This window comes from Canis lupus, chromosome 37, assembly GCF_011100685.1.
Source record: "Canis lupus familiaris isolate Mischka breed German Shepherd chromosome 37, alternate assembly UU_Cfam_GSD_1.0, whole genome shotgun sequence".
Lineage (NCBI taxonomy): Eukaryota > Metazoa > Chordata > Mammalia > Carnivora > Canidae > Canis > Canis lupus.
This window is the reverse complement of record NC_049258.1, coordinates 18249030-18261185: the sequence shown is the minus strand read 5'-3', so window position 1 is coordinate 18261185 and position 12156 is coordinate 18249030. Positions and strand designations below refer to the sequence as shown.

The 12156-nt window shown below is 35.9% G+C and overlaps 1 protein-coding gene across 1 annotated transcript in view; it reads right to left on the bottom strand.

Annotated features, from left to right (window-relative positions):
- Window positions 1–12156, bottom strand: part of CPS1 (carbamoyl-phosphate synthase 1) — a 120155-nt gene that overhangs the window by 34833 nt on the left and 73166 nt on the right. The window contains exons 22-25 of the mRNA XM_038585639.1: window positions 5312–5453; window positions 3936–4001; window positions 3422–3485; window positions 1517–1698 (exon numbers count right to left, since the gene is read on the bottom strand). Of these exons, the coding sequence (XP_038441567.1) occupies window positions 1517–1698; window positions 3422–3485; window positions 3936–4001; window positions 5312–5453 (454 nt within the window). The remainder of the gene's footprint in view (window positions 1–1516; window positions 1699–3421; window positions 3486–3935; window positions 4002–5311; window positions 5454–12156) is intronic.

Here is a 12156-nt window from a genome sequence, read left to right as displayed (position 1 = left end):
TTTTACCATCATACTGAACTCAGTTATTATGAAAGGATCTCATTAATATCCATGTATAACCATATCCAAAGGCAGTTGTAGAAGTTTTTAATCTTTCCTTAAACCATTTCAAGGGGAAATAATTAATTATGTGTAAAATGCCCGCTGTAATTCTTGTAATCCTTGTTAATATTTTTTAAACAACTATGTAATTTTTCATATATTTATGTTATGGGTCCCAGTTCTATTCTAATGTCTTAAAGGTAGGGAACTAGTTTTATGGCTCTCTATCCTGCTAAGCCTGGTATTCAAAAGGTACTCAAGAAATATTTGTAGAATGCATTTGGTTTGAAATGAATCTTTAAAAATTATTAGAAAAATCATGTCAAAAAGGGAAATAAAAAGTATGTATATTCTATCTAGTGGTTTAATTTCATTATATTAAAAGATAAGTGGGCCAGTCCCAAATGGACAACTATAATGATATATCCATACTAAATTTGTCTATTTTTCTTCAGTGGAATAAAATCATCACATGTTCTAGCGCTGAACTTTACAATGTGATTTCAGTCACAAATCTCATTATCTTCACAGTGCCTTCACGGAGCACATATATACAATCATCTGGTTCATTAATAACAACAACAACAACAAAGATGAAACAGAATTTAAGAAACTTGAGCAACTCAATGAATTGTAAGTTCAAAACTTGAATTTAAGTACTATGGCCCTAATTCAGTATTTTTTTTTTGCAAGTGGTCATATTTCATACATAGGGATGATTCTCCATAGTAGCAAATTAACTGTAAACACATCAAAGGACACAACCCCTAGATATCACTCTGAAATCTTCCAGTAGTTATTTTTTTACCTGTAAGATATTTTAACTTGTTCTATAGACATATATATAGTAACCTGTGATCATAGGAATTCACAGTGAAGATATTCTCAATAATATCAGAGGACTGGTAGAAGAATAACTGTCAGAAAAAGCTGTAGAAGTACTGATATCATTCAGAAGGAACTCATCAATCTTAAATTGAAGACTAATGGCTTCATCTGATGGCACAAAAAATTACTGGTCATTTGTGAACAACTGACTTCTCTCCTCTGGGGACCATTCATTATTAAACTACAACAACAAGTGAACTACAGAGATGAGGCTTATTGTATGTCTAGATGATCAATTAAATCATTCTGCAAAGTATTTTGGGGGATTGTCTTGTATAGTTAATCTGTGTCTAGCACAAGTTACCAAGAAGAGTTTTCAATCTTGTTGGAATGCTTAAAAAAAAAAAAAATCACTCTGTGCCAGGACCTCAAGACTCTAAGGCTGGAATAACTTTTTTAGAGTTTCACTACAAAATTAGACAGTGGAAGACACTGGCAGCTCTTTCTCCTACGGGGAATTACAACATTAATATATATATATAATATATATATTATATATATATTACACCTATAAAGTATGCACTGCATATATTTTTCTTCTTTTTCCCCCTTTTTTTCTTTCTTTTTTTTTTTTCTCTTTTTTTACCTCCTGATGGTATATGTCTAGGATCCTCTCCAAAGACAACTCTTCAAAGTACAGTTTGTCACACTCATCAAAGTCTGTGCTCACGGTCTCAGGGTTGCAATTCACCACCACTGTCTTCTTGCCTAGCTGACGCAGTGTGCGGATGCTGGAGACAGCACACCAATCAAATTCTACACTGCTGCCTGCAGAGAGGGTGAGATTGGGAAAGGGGTGGAGAAACGAAGTTACAACACAGAGAGCAGCAGAAAGATATTGCCAGTCAGTCCAGGCAAAGGAAGCTAATGCCCTCTCATTGCAATTTTTAAAACTCTAAAATGTAAATTTCAGATCCATTATGCACACTATATTAATAGTAGGAAAAACAGAGGCTAATTACACAACAATGATATGTTGGCTTGTTTTGTATGCTAAGTTCTGCAATTGGTAATCTCCATATTTAAAACATTCAAATTCAAAGTTAATGGGAGTTAATGTAATGATTTAAAAAACCCCTCATTTATGGAAAAGAACTCAAAGTGAACGTACTGGTCTCAGTACACAAAAATAGCTCAGCTAGTGATCAGAATACTTGAGTTCTTGTTTTAGTTATTCCACTTACTCTGCTGTCTGAGGTCTAAACCCAATGATCCTTGAAGTGCCTTGGAGCTCTGACATATCTTGATTGATTGGAAAATCCTGTCCTTTCCAAGCATATCCTTTTAGCTTGGCAAGGCCACCCCATACAGAGTGAGTGACCTTCTAAAAAGTAATTTGAAGTACAATAATGGCCTAAATACCTCAAAATATCAACTCTACTGGGATGCCACAGAACTGAAAGTTCTGGGATTTGTATTAATCCTTTGCATTAGGATTTTGTCTCCGAAAAATTCTTATCAGAACAATAATTACTCAAAGATAGTAGCATGCTAATTTTCACTATCAATTAAGTATAGACTTGATTATCAGCCTAGCTAGTCTTCCCTGGGTCCTAAGGTAATGCAGAACTGTTACATAAATTAGGTAAAATTTGAATAGGAAGGAAGATAGGTCTAGAGAAGAAAGCAGTAGACCACTTAGCCATGAGATAACTAAAGTGGTAAAGATATAAACACTTACAACCTACTTCAATATTTGACCAAAGATTGCTGAAGTAGCATATCCTGAAGCACTTGGTTAATTGTAAAACCTAAAATAAACTATGTTTAAAGTAACAGAGTAAGACTACATACATTTTAAATTCTGTATTTCATCATTTCCATACTAGAATAACTTGTGAGACTAGATGTTAAATAATATACTCGTTCAGAAATATCATTGTCTGTTTACTATATACTTTGTAACTATAAGTTATTATTACATTGCTATTAAATGTCTAATTTTAAGTGACCAGGTGAGGTGTAACAATTTGTGGTGATAATATTTTAATTAAATCATATAATGCTCTGTCTATGCACAAATGATACAAGCTCTTTGTGTTTGATACTAACAGAAGTCATATATTCATAGATCTCATCTACAAATGTAATTTCTGGTTCATATATGAAGTTCTTGAGCAAATACACATCTTTATGTAAAACTGCCAGATGAGAAAATGTCAAAGTGTGTAATTCATTCCCCAATCTCAGTGAGAGGCTCAATTTAGTTCATGAGGATGAAAACATAAAAGGGGGACACAGTGAAATGGGAGAAGGAGTTAGATTGGAGACCTGCATTTGAGTCCCATTTCTACCATTTAATAGCCATATCAACTGGGGCTTTACCTCTCTGAACCCCCATTTCTTGCAAATAATTTGCAAAATATTTCTTCTAACAGCATCTGTTTTACATCATCCTTGGAATAATTGAGTGAATGTGTACTCTATTCGTGAATATGAAAAGTACTATATAAACTGTAAAGTCCTATGTAAATGTAAGTTACCACTTTACCAATGTGATATGGACCACAGCCCAACACCATCATGCCATGGTCATCAAAATTGATATCATGCTCCTGAGGAGAAGGGAAAAAAAAAAAGACACAAAAGTTATTGTGTGCTCTTCTTCAACCAAATTAAACTCTTTGTCCCATCACTGAGTCTGCCTTTCTCATCCTTCCTCTTATTGATGTGTATCCCCTACTAGTCTCTGAGAACCCGTAAGTATAAATTTATTCATAAAAAAATAAGTTCAGTATCTTTTTAATTAAATAGCCATGAGAACACACCATAATTGTATGTTCATGTAGCTGGTATCCTTATCATATCTTCACTTGTTTGATTTCACCATCTTAAGGCAGTTCTGAAAAGACCGAGTATAGGAAGACATGATCATATCTGACCCACATGATGTATTTTTAATACCAACATTAACAGATAAGCAAAACCACAAAACTTCTATTCCCCCATGTGGACCATTCACTAAATCTAGGGCCTTGTGCATCTAACAATTTGGCAGTGCCCACCTGACCATTGTAGGTGACATACAGGTAGTTTGTTACTGATGGGTACTCTGCAGCCAGTGTATCGATCTGCAAGAGAAAAAAATGAATAAATTGGGATTTTATTCCCTTTGTTGTATTTTTTTCAAGAATAAAGTAAAAATTGTGCTGCAGTCCTTTAATGCCTCTTACTGTCAGATAAAAAGACAATGAAACGGTAGGTACAATTCAATTATTTTCTAATTCTGAAAACGAGATTGTGTGGAGAAACAAAGATATGACCTAGTTATCACCTGAGCAATAAAGGAACAGTACACACATCCCAGAGCATCACTGATGGATTACAGCAGTACTTCTCATGTCCATAGCAAAATGGTCATATAGTCAACTGGTTACCTGGAAGGTTTACCCAGACAGCTGTCTGAAGCAGCTCAGAGCAGAGCAAAATGACCTGTATGCAAGAAAGTCTTTGGTTTGCAAATTCAGGCATAGGATTTAAGTTACCTATGGCACAGAGCAATAGGATGACACAAATACCTTAAAGCCTGGGGAAGAGGGGAAGGGGACAAGGTCTCATTGAACATATTTGGAAAAAGTAAATCAATTCAGTTCTCAAAGGCCAGGAGCTCAGCTTAGTGAGCAAGAATTCAGGGCCAACAGGCCAAGCGAGTGTAAGGCAGGTGAGAAGGAAGGAAGATAATTGCTGAACGGAATATATTCAGCATCAAGCCTGAGACCAAAGGGTATGTATGTGCCCCTGAGCACACGGAGAAAAGTCAATGATTTTAAAGGACAAAAACCAGCTGGTGGTACTTTAAGCCAAGGCATCCCTCTACATTTCCTCTACTAAAGTCCAAAAAGAAAAAAAAAAAAAAAATCACAACGCTACACCTATGAAAGTTCTTGTGTGATTGTCATGCATACTAGATGAGCTCATTATGCCCAACCCTATCACAATGAATACTAAATGAACCATAATGATGGGGCACTTAAAATAAAGTATTACCCTGTAAAAAGTTAGTGCCAAAAGAGATAACCATTCTTTTCAAGAGGTCAGCCACCATGCTAGAGTATTTCAAGTCCTCCTATTACACTGAGGATTTACCTTATCGCAGATATATTTGCACATGGGTCAAAAAAGTAAAGGAGAGGTCATTTTGATTTTTTTTTTCATTTGAGCAGAGAAAACCATGTACTCACGTTTACCTTTATGTCCCAGCACCCCTTCAACCTTTCCCTTTAAAGCTGAAATCAATCCTATGCTGAATAAAATTTGTGGCATCTTGGCCATCGATGGGACCAGTAGAATCACTTTTGAATTCCACCCCTCTTTCTATTGGTAATGGCTCTACATGTTGGGGCCTCTGTTTACCCCTGCAAGGAAAGGGAAATTCCTTTACCTGTTTAACCCAAGGGTGGATGTTTTTCTTTAACCTCAGCTCCCTCGTCTGGGCCTCAGTCAGCCCGAGACATTTTGAAATCTGCTTGTCTGAGAACCCAATCTCCTTTGCCTTTTTCAGGGTTTCTTCTGTAATGGATTCACTAGGATTTAATGAAAAAGAGAGATTCAACTTTAGAACAAACACAGTGAGGACCAGTGAATTCTTCAATTTCAAAAACACCAAAGACTCCTTATTTTCCATCTTCAACATGTTTAGATCTCCTATCTTTTAAAGATAGCAAATAAATAGCCCACTATGTCTTCCAGCCTCTATGAAATCTTTTCGTATTTTCAATGTTGACCAAATTGGTTTCCTACTTTCACACCCCTGGCACCTTCTCCTCTCCTTATTTCCTGAAAAATGGCTTCTGTGTTTACTATCTTAATGAATTTCCTCTTTCAAAATAATCATGGACTAAATTAAATATTATAAGATCTTACTAAATCTAGGAAACTTTCCTCAAGTTTCTTCTCTTCAACTTGTCAACGTATGACCTGCTTGATGTTATTCTTTAAAGATACCTTCCTCTGGCTCTGGTAAGTTGTTTCTCTCTCTACTTTATAATTTACAAAAATTATTTACTGTTTTTTTCCCCCCCTCCAAGGCTCTCTCTTTTGTTCCCAGATTTAAGACTAAAGATTTAAGACTAAAGGTCTGGCTATCTTCTCTCTCCCTCTAGATTTAACCACTGTCATTGGTTCAAGCAACATAATTAGTCAATAGTTCCCAAATCTGGGCAGTCCGGGTGGCCCAGCAGGTTTAGTGCCGCCTTCGGCCCAGGGTGTGATCCTGGAGACCCGAGATTGAGTCCCACGTTGTGCTCCCTGCATGGAGCCTGCTTCTCCCTCTGTCTGTGTCTCTATCTCTCTCTCTCTCTCTCTCTCTCTCTCTGTATCTCTCATGAATAAATAAATAAAATCTTTTTAAAAAACTTCCCAAATCTGTAGCTTCTTCTCCAATGTCTGACCTATGCTCTAGGTCTTTATTTATAGATCTTCAGGATCACCTTCACCTGGGCATCCCAACATTGTATCAGACTGGGTATCCTCTGCATAGACTGCTTCTATTTACTAATATCACATATCTGTCTATGTTGATAAGATAGTTCTCTGTGATTATTTCCCACCCACAGTGTGGACTGTATTTGTGTTGTTTCTCTCACCTGTAATGCTGTGACATTCCTATTACCTACCTGACTGCTCTCCAACTCCCAGTTACTCTTTATAGGTCAACTAGAGCCAAGTTTCATCCATGAAGATTTCTCAGTCTGCCCTCACACACAGACCTTCCAAGGCTCTTCACTGACTCATTTTCTTGGAGCCAGGAGTATAATTGGGAACTATACTGCTGAGCATGTCAATATTGCCAATATTTGTAATGTTTCTTAGCTTTTATTGACCAGCCTGACTTTTCCTGCTAGATTCATGTGCCACGATGACAAAGATCACATTTGGCTCATTTACTAGAACATTCCCAAAGATTAGCAGGCTAGCCCACAGACAACATTCAATAAATATTTATTAAATGAACAAGGGAAACTGGAATTCCATAGCTTTAATAGAAAAAACAAGTTATTAAAATCAGCTTGTAACTAGAATTCAAAATGTACAAAGAAATAATTTATAAAGAGCCAAGGTACAGAAGAATCAAGTATTTCTGTAAAAGTATATCTAACCAAATATTTCAAGCTATAGTCAATACAATAAAATTCAACTATAACAGTTTGATAGTCAATACCATGAAATTTAAATATAACAGTATGTTCTCAGAAGATCTAATAATAAATAAAACATTTTTAATTGAAATTCTAACAGAATGTAGTTGAATCTATTGCATTTTGTTCATCCTGTTCTTCAATCTTCTTTAATTAATTCATATTCTGAGTTTAGAAAAGAGAGAATCAATCTGGTATATTTAATAGCCATGTCTCTGGATTTTGGATACCAGTATTAGTTTGGATTTTTACAGCTATGTCTCTTCTTAGTCAATTTGCTTTTCTTATGGCACTTAAATTTCCTCTGCTCTCAAGTTAACTCATTATTTCTTCCCAATAAATTTAATGTCTCTTTTTTTCTATTCTTATTTTGATCTTTTAATCTTCTCAAGTATTTGATAAACATTCTCCCAGAGCAACACATTTTCCTGTCAAATTCTTGAACATAGTCTGATTATTAAGTATTATCTGTCACTTGCTATGTGTGCCAAATACTGTGCTTCATGCTCTAGAATTACACTGTCCAAAATGTCAGCAACTAGCCACATGTGACTATTTAAATTTGAATGTCAATTAATGAAAATTTTTTAAAATTAAATTTGACTCACAATTGCACTAGCCATATTTCAAGTGTTCAATAGCCATACGTGGCCAATGGTTACTGTTGCTATCTTAGATGGTGCAGATAAAAGAATACTTTATCATCACAGAAATTTCTACCTGGGAGTGCTGCCCATGAAGATACAAAACAATATTTGAGACAATGGAATGATAGTGAGTGATTCAAAACATTTTACAGAGAGATAAGCTATGTGGTGCAATGTGAGGTCAGAGAAAAGAGATAACAATGAGAGTGGATGTAGTTGAGAAATACTATGGCAGTAGAGAGATGAGAACAGAATCATAAAGAAAGTTCGGCTTTATATGGATAAAGGAGTTGACAGATGTACTATAGGCAAGGGTAACTGCGTCTGCAATAATTTGAGACCACAATGGGCATGGCAGGGGGCAGGGATAGACCCTTTCTGTTTTTATCTTATTTATTTTCTTTCTGTATTACCTATTTTAATGATGGAGAGATAAAATATCGAATCTCTATATTCAGGGAGATCAGAGTACATTAGGAGGCAAATAAATAGCCATAGATTTGCCTGCACTGTGAAAATTCATGCAAGAGAAGACTGTGGCTCCGGGGAAATGCTCCCAGCTGCCACGGGAAGTCTGGAAAGGCCTTACCTAAGAGATGACTGCTGAGCTCCTGAGGGCTTTTGAAACACCCAAGTTTCTAATGTTTACCTTTAGTCTTGCAAAAAAGAAAAATTTTGAGACAAAAGCAGAAGAAGAATTTGTTTGTTGCTACTTGTCTTAGAAACGTATATTTTCACTTTTCTTGCCAAAATTATGTTCCTAAATCAATTGCTCATTTGTTTATATGCAAGTGTGCATTAACCCTCAAAGTAGAAGTGCTTGATAAATAAGCTATTTTTCTAAATTAGAACTATGCATGATGTTCTTTTTAAATAAGTATATTTAATTGTGAGTTTTATGAAAGACAAATCATATTATGTTCACCTGCATGCTGAAAGACTACACATTTTCCCTATGATCTGTAATTTTGTTAAAAACATAAGTATGAAGCTTGAGTTAGGTGGAGAAATACTGCACATATAACATTAAGCCAATTCTTACCCTTAGATTTTTCTAGCTACTTGCTAGGACATTTTCCCATAATTGTACAATAGCAGTAAAAGAAAAAAGCAGAAATAAACAGATCTTCAGTAGGACATTTCTTTATTATTGCAATAACTATCTGAGGCAAGACCCATATTATGTTCCTTTGTCATAGCCGAACTAACTTACATGACTAAATCCTAATCCTGAATAGCAGCAATCCAGACACACTTAGGAAACATGCCTTGAAAAAAGCCATCACACCTGTTATTACAACAATGAACTAGCAAAAATGCAAGTTCTTCAAGTCCAAAGATAACCAGAAGTAATCATATATTTATCTTTAAGCTCTTTTGGTCATGTTTCTCTACTTTTTTTTTTTTTTCCTTGCCTTGAACAATTTATTTTTATTTCTTTTTATAAGGAATATCAGTCAATTCTTCAAAGGTTGCTACATTGCTTTAAATGAAAATTATAGATAATGGTATTAAACAAACAAACAAAAAAGAAACCATTTAGATTCCTCACATTTCTATTAGGGTTGAAATAAATTTGCATTTGTTTTGTCCACATTCAGCAATGCAGTCTTTTCTATTGTTGAAATATGCATAATTCCTCCTATTATTTTCCACCAAAAGAGTCCAATAGAGCATTTAAAGACATCTTCAGCAAATATGCAAAGTCTTTATCCGCCACTCACCAAATAAAATTGGACTCTTACCAACAAGCAAATAAAAAAGAAAGAAAAAGGAAGACTGACTGATAGACTTGGTCTCGTGCATAAAAAAGAGTAAAGTGAATTAATTCTGTGCTAATTTTTGGTGGCAAAAATCAGCTATCTGTCACTAAGACTAACTCAATCATTACTGCTCCCCATAGCATCCCCACCCCAGAGAGTTTTCGTTATTTAAAGGGGACTCCTGAGAAGAGCAACAGGAACACAGAATAATGAATCACAAATGAGAGACTTTCAGGAGGGGGCTGAAAAACTATTTCCCCATAGGCACCTCCTCAATTCATATCAGGTGAGATTTCCAAAACAGATGTATCAAGCCAGATTTGCAGAGTGTATGTTTTGAGCTCACAAGCTGGTTCCTAGAATATTTTCTTGGTGAGCCCAAAACAGCTTTTTAACTTTTGCTCAATATTCAAATAGCTAGATCAATATCACGATATGACATTTTTATAAACATCTTGAAAATCAGGATGTATTAAATTGGACTGGCATGTGAATATAATCATGTTCATCTATTTTAATATGAATGCAAATATTGGGTAGGTATGATCAAAGAAGTTCAAAGTGATGTATCTTCTACAGTATTTTATTTATAATCTCTCTGGTTATTAATTTCTACTCTGTAGGCATGTTCATGAAATAGTGGAAAGCATTTCAGTCTTCCTCACTGACAAAATACATGTTAATTCTGACCCGCACCATAATTACAAAGACATGGATAAGTTAGATCCCTCCCTACATTCAGTGCTACTTTATTTCTGTGGGGTATCCCGACCTCCAAGACAAGAAGCAGGTTGCCTCTCTCTTTATTTCTCTCATCCACTCTCTACTGTTTTTGCATAACATGAAGCTGGCTGGCATGTCACTACATAGGGAAGAAAATTGACTTTATTCCCTACGTGTTCTGATACAAAGTTTTATTTTGAGTCCCATTATAATAAAATAAAATAAGAGACAGTTTGAAGACACGATCCATTAGCTTTGGGCCAGTGATTTAGATAAGGTTAAACCTCTTCAGAGTCAAATGCAAGATGAATAATCTTAAGTGAACATAAAGCTCATTTAACAATGTAGAGATTCAGGTACATGCTCCTCCTCATCTTTATCTGCCCACATTGGGCTGTCCTCCATTTTTTCTGCTAAAAAGAACTTCCATCAGAGGGAGACTTTTTTTTTTTTTAACAAAATCAAGTTGGATGAAAGCTTCTTTTAGGGACAGGGATGTAATTTTTTTTATTTTTCCAAAGGAAAATAAAAACCTTAATTTGGAACAAACTCAAATAGAATAATTATTAAAGAAATATAAGTGCTGAATTTGTAATTCAAAACTGTCTTTTGAAGCCTCAGTAGGGAGTGCTCCATTTATATTGTATTGTAAATCAAGGGAGCATTATTCCAAGCAAGAATGTGATCAGCTGAATGGAGCATATTGCCCAAAGAGCACACAGTTTTAAAATATGTTCAATAAATTCTCCTCCTGTGATTCAGTATGTATCTGTACGTACTAGTATGTGTCTGTTGATCTTCACTGCATCCTCCAAAACAGGCCTATATCATACACATGATTTTCTCTCCCCACCTCCTTTCCGTGCCTTCAGAGTTCAAGGGCAAACTCTGCAAAGGTTACACTTCTATCGTGGCATAAAAGGATCTAAACAGTAACACAAAGAAGCACCAAGTAGCTGTGATGCTGGCCTTTTCATGATCTTCAGCTCCTCTCTACTTAGCAGCACAAAATGACAGGTCTGAAATTTGGGAAGGGGGGAAAAACACCTTCAAAACAGACCATCAGACTTTTACACACTCTGCCATAATCTTTTAACGGTTAGACAGCATGGCTCAGCTTCTACAGCGGGAAGTCTCTCGTGTGTTCTCTGGTTTTATAAACAATACGAGCCTTGCTCCTGTCTCTCTCCGACTTCCAGTGTAGATTTGGTGGTTGTTGTTGTTTAAAATTCTATCCTGTCATCTCTGAAACTTCCTCCACTCACACTTAGTCTTCAATAATAAATGATAAAAGGAAATGGAATAAATTCCCCTTAATGAGGAAATTTTCACCTGGCATAGAGGAGCCGGGGAAATCTATTAACTGGAGGAGCGCCTGCAGCATCGCAATTACCAGGGGAGCCAGCACACTTCACACAGTCCTCTCTTCCACTTGACTGGCTTTTATCTGATCCACCAACTCACAAGTAATACTAAACAAATTTCCCTCCAGATTGCACAATCTCTAATGTGAAAATGAGCACTGCACTTGGCCTACAATTATGGGATGGGCTTATGATTTTACTATTATCTTCTTTTTAAAAATCCCCTAAAAGGCAGAAGCTGAGAAAAACAGTAGGACCTGATGCTCAGTAGTGACCCCTGCTTTAATAAGCACAGAGAACTGAGGAAGATACATGTTCTCTGCCCCGAGACACCCCATCAGCCCTCTCCCCTGACTTTTGCAAGGCTTCACAGATTATTTTTGGCATGTCACAGGTTCAAGACCATGCCACAATCCCAATAATGCAATTAGGGGAAAAGTTATTTGTCTTCTCATCTTTTCTTTCAAGGAGATAGGTGGCTACCCTTTTCCTTAAGAGAAATGCAAAAGACATTCTTCAAAAGCAGCAGTTGAGTTTAGAAAAGCAAAGGATGAAACCTAGGCAATTGGGTAAATACCACCATTTTCTCTTC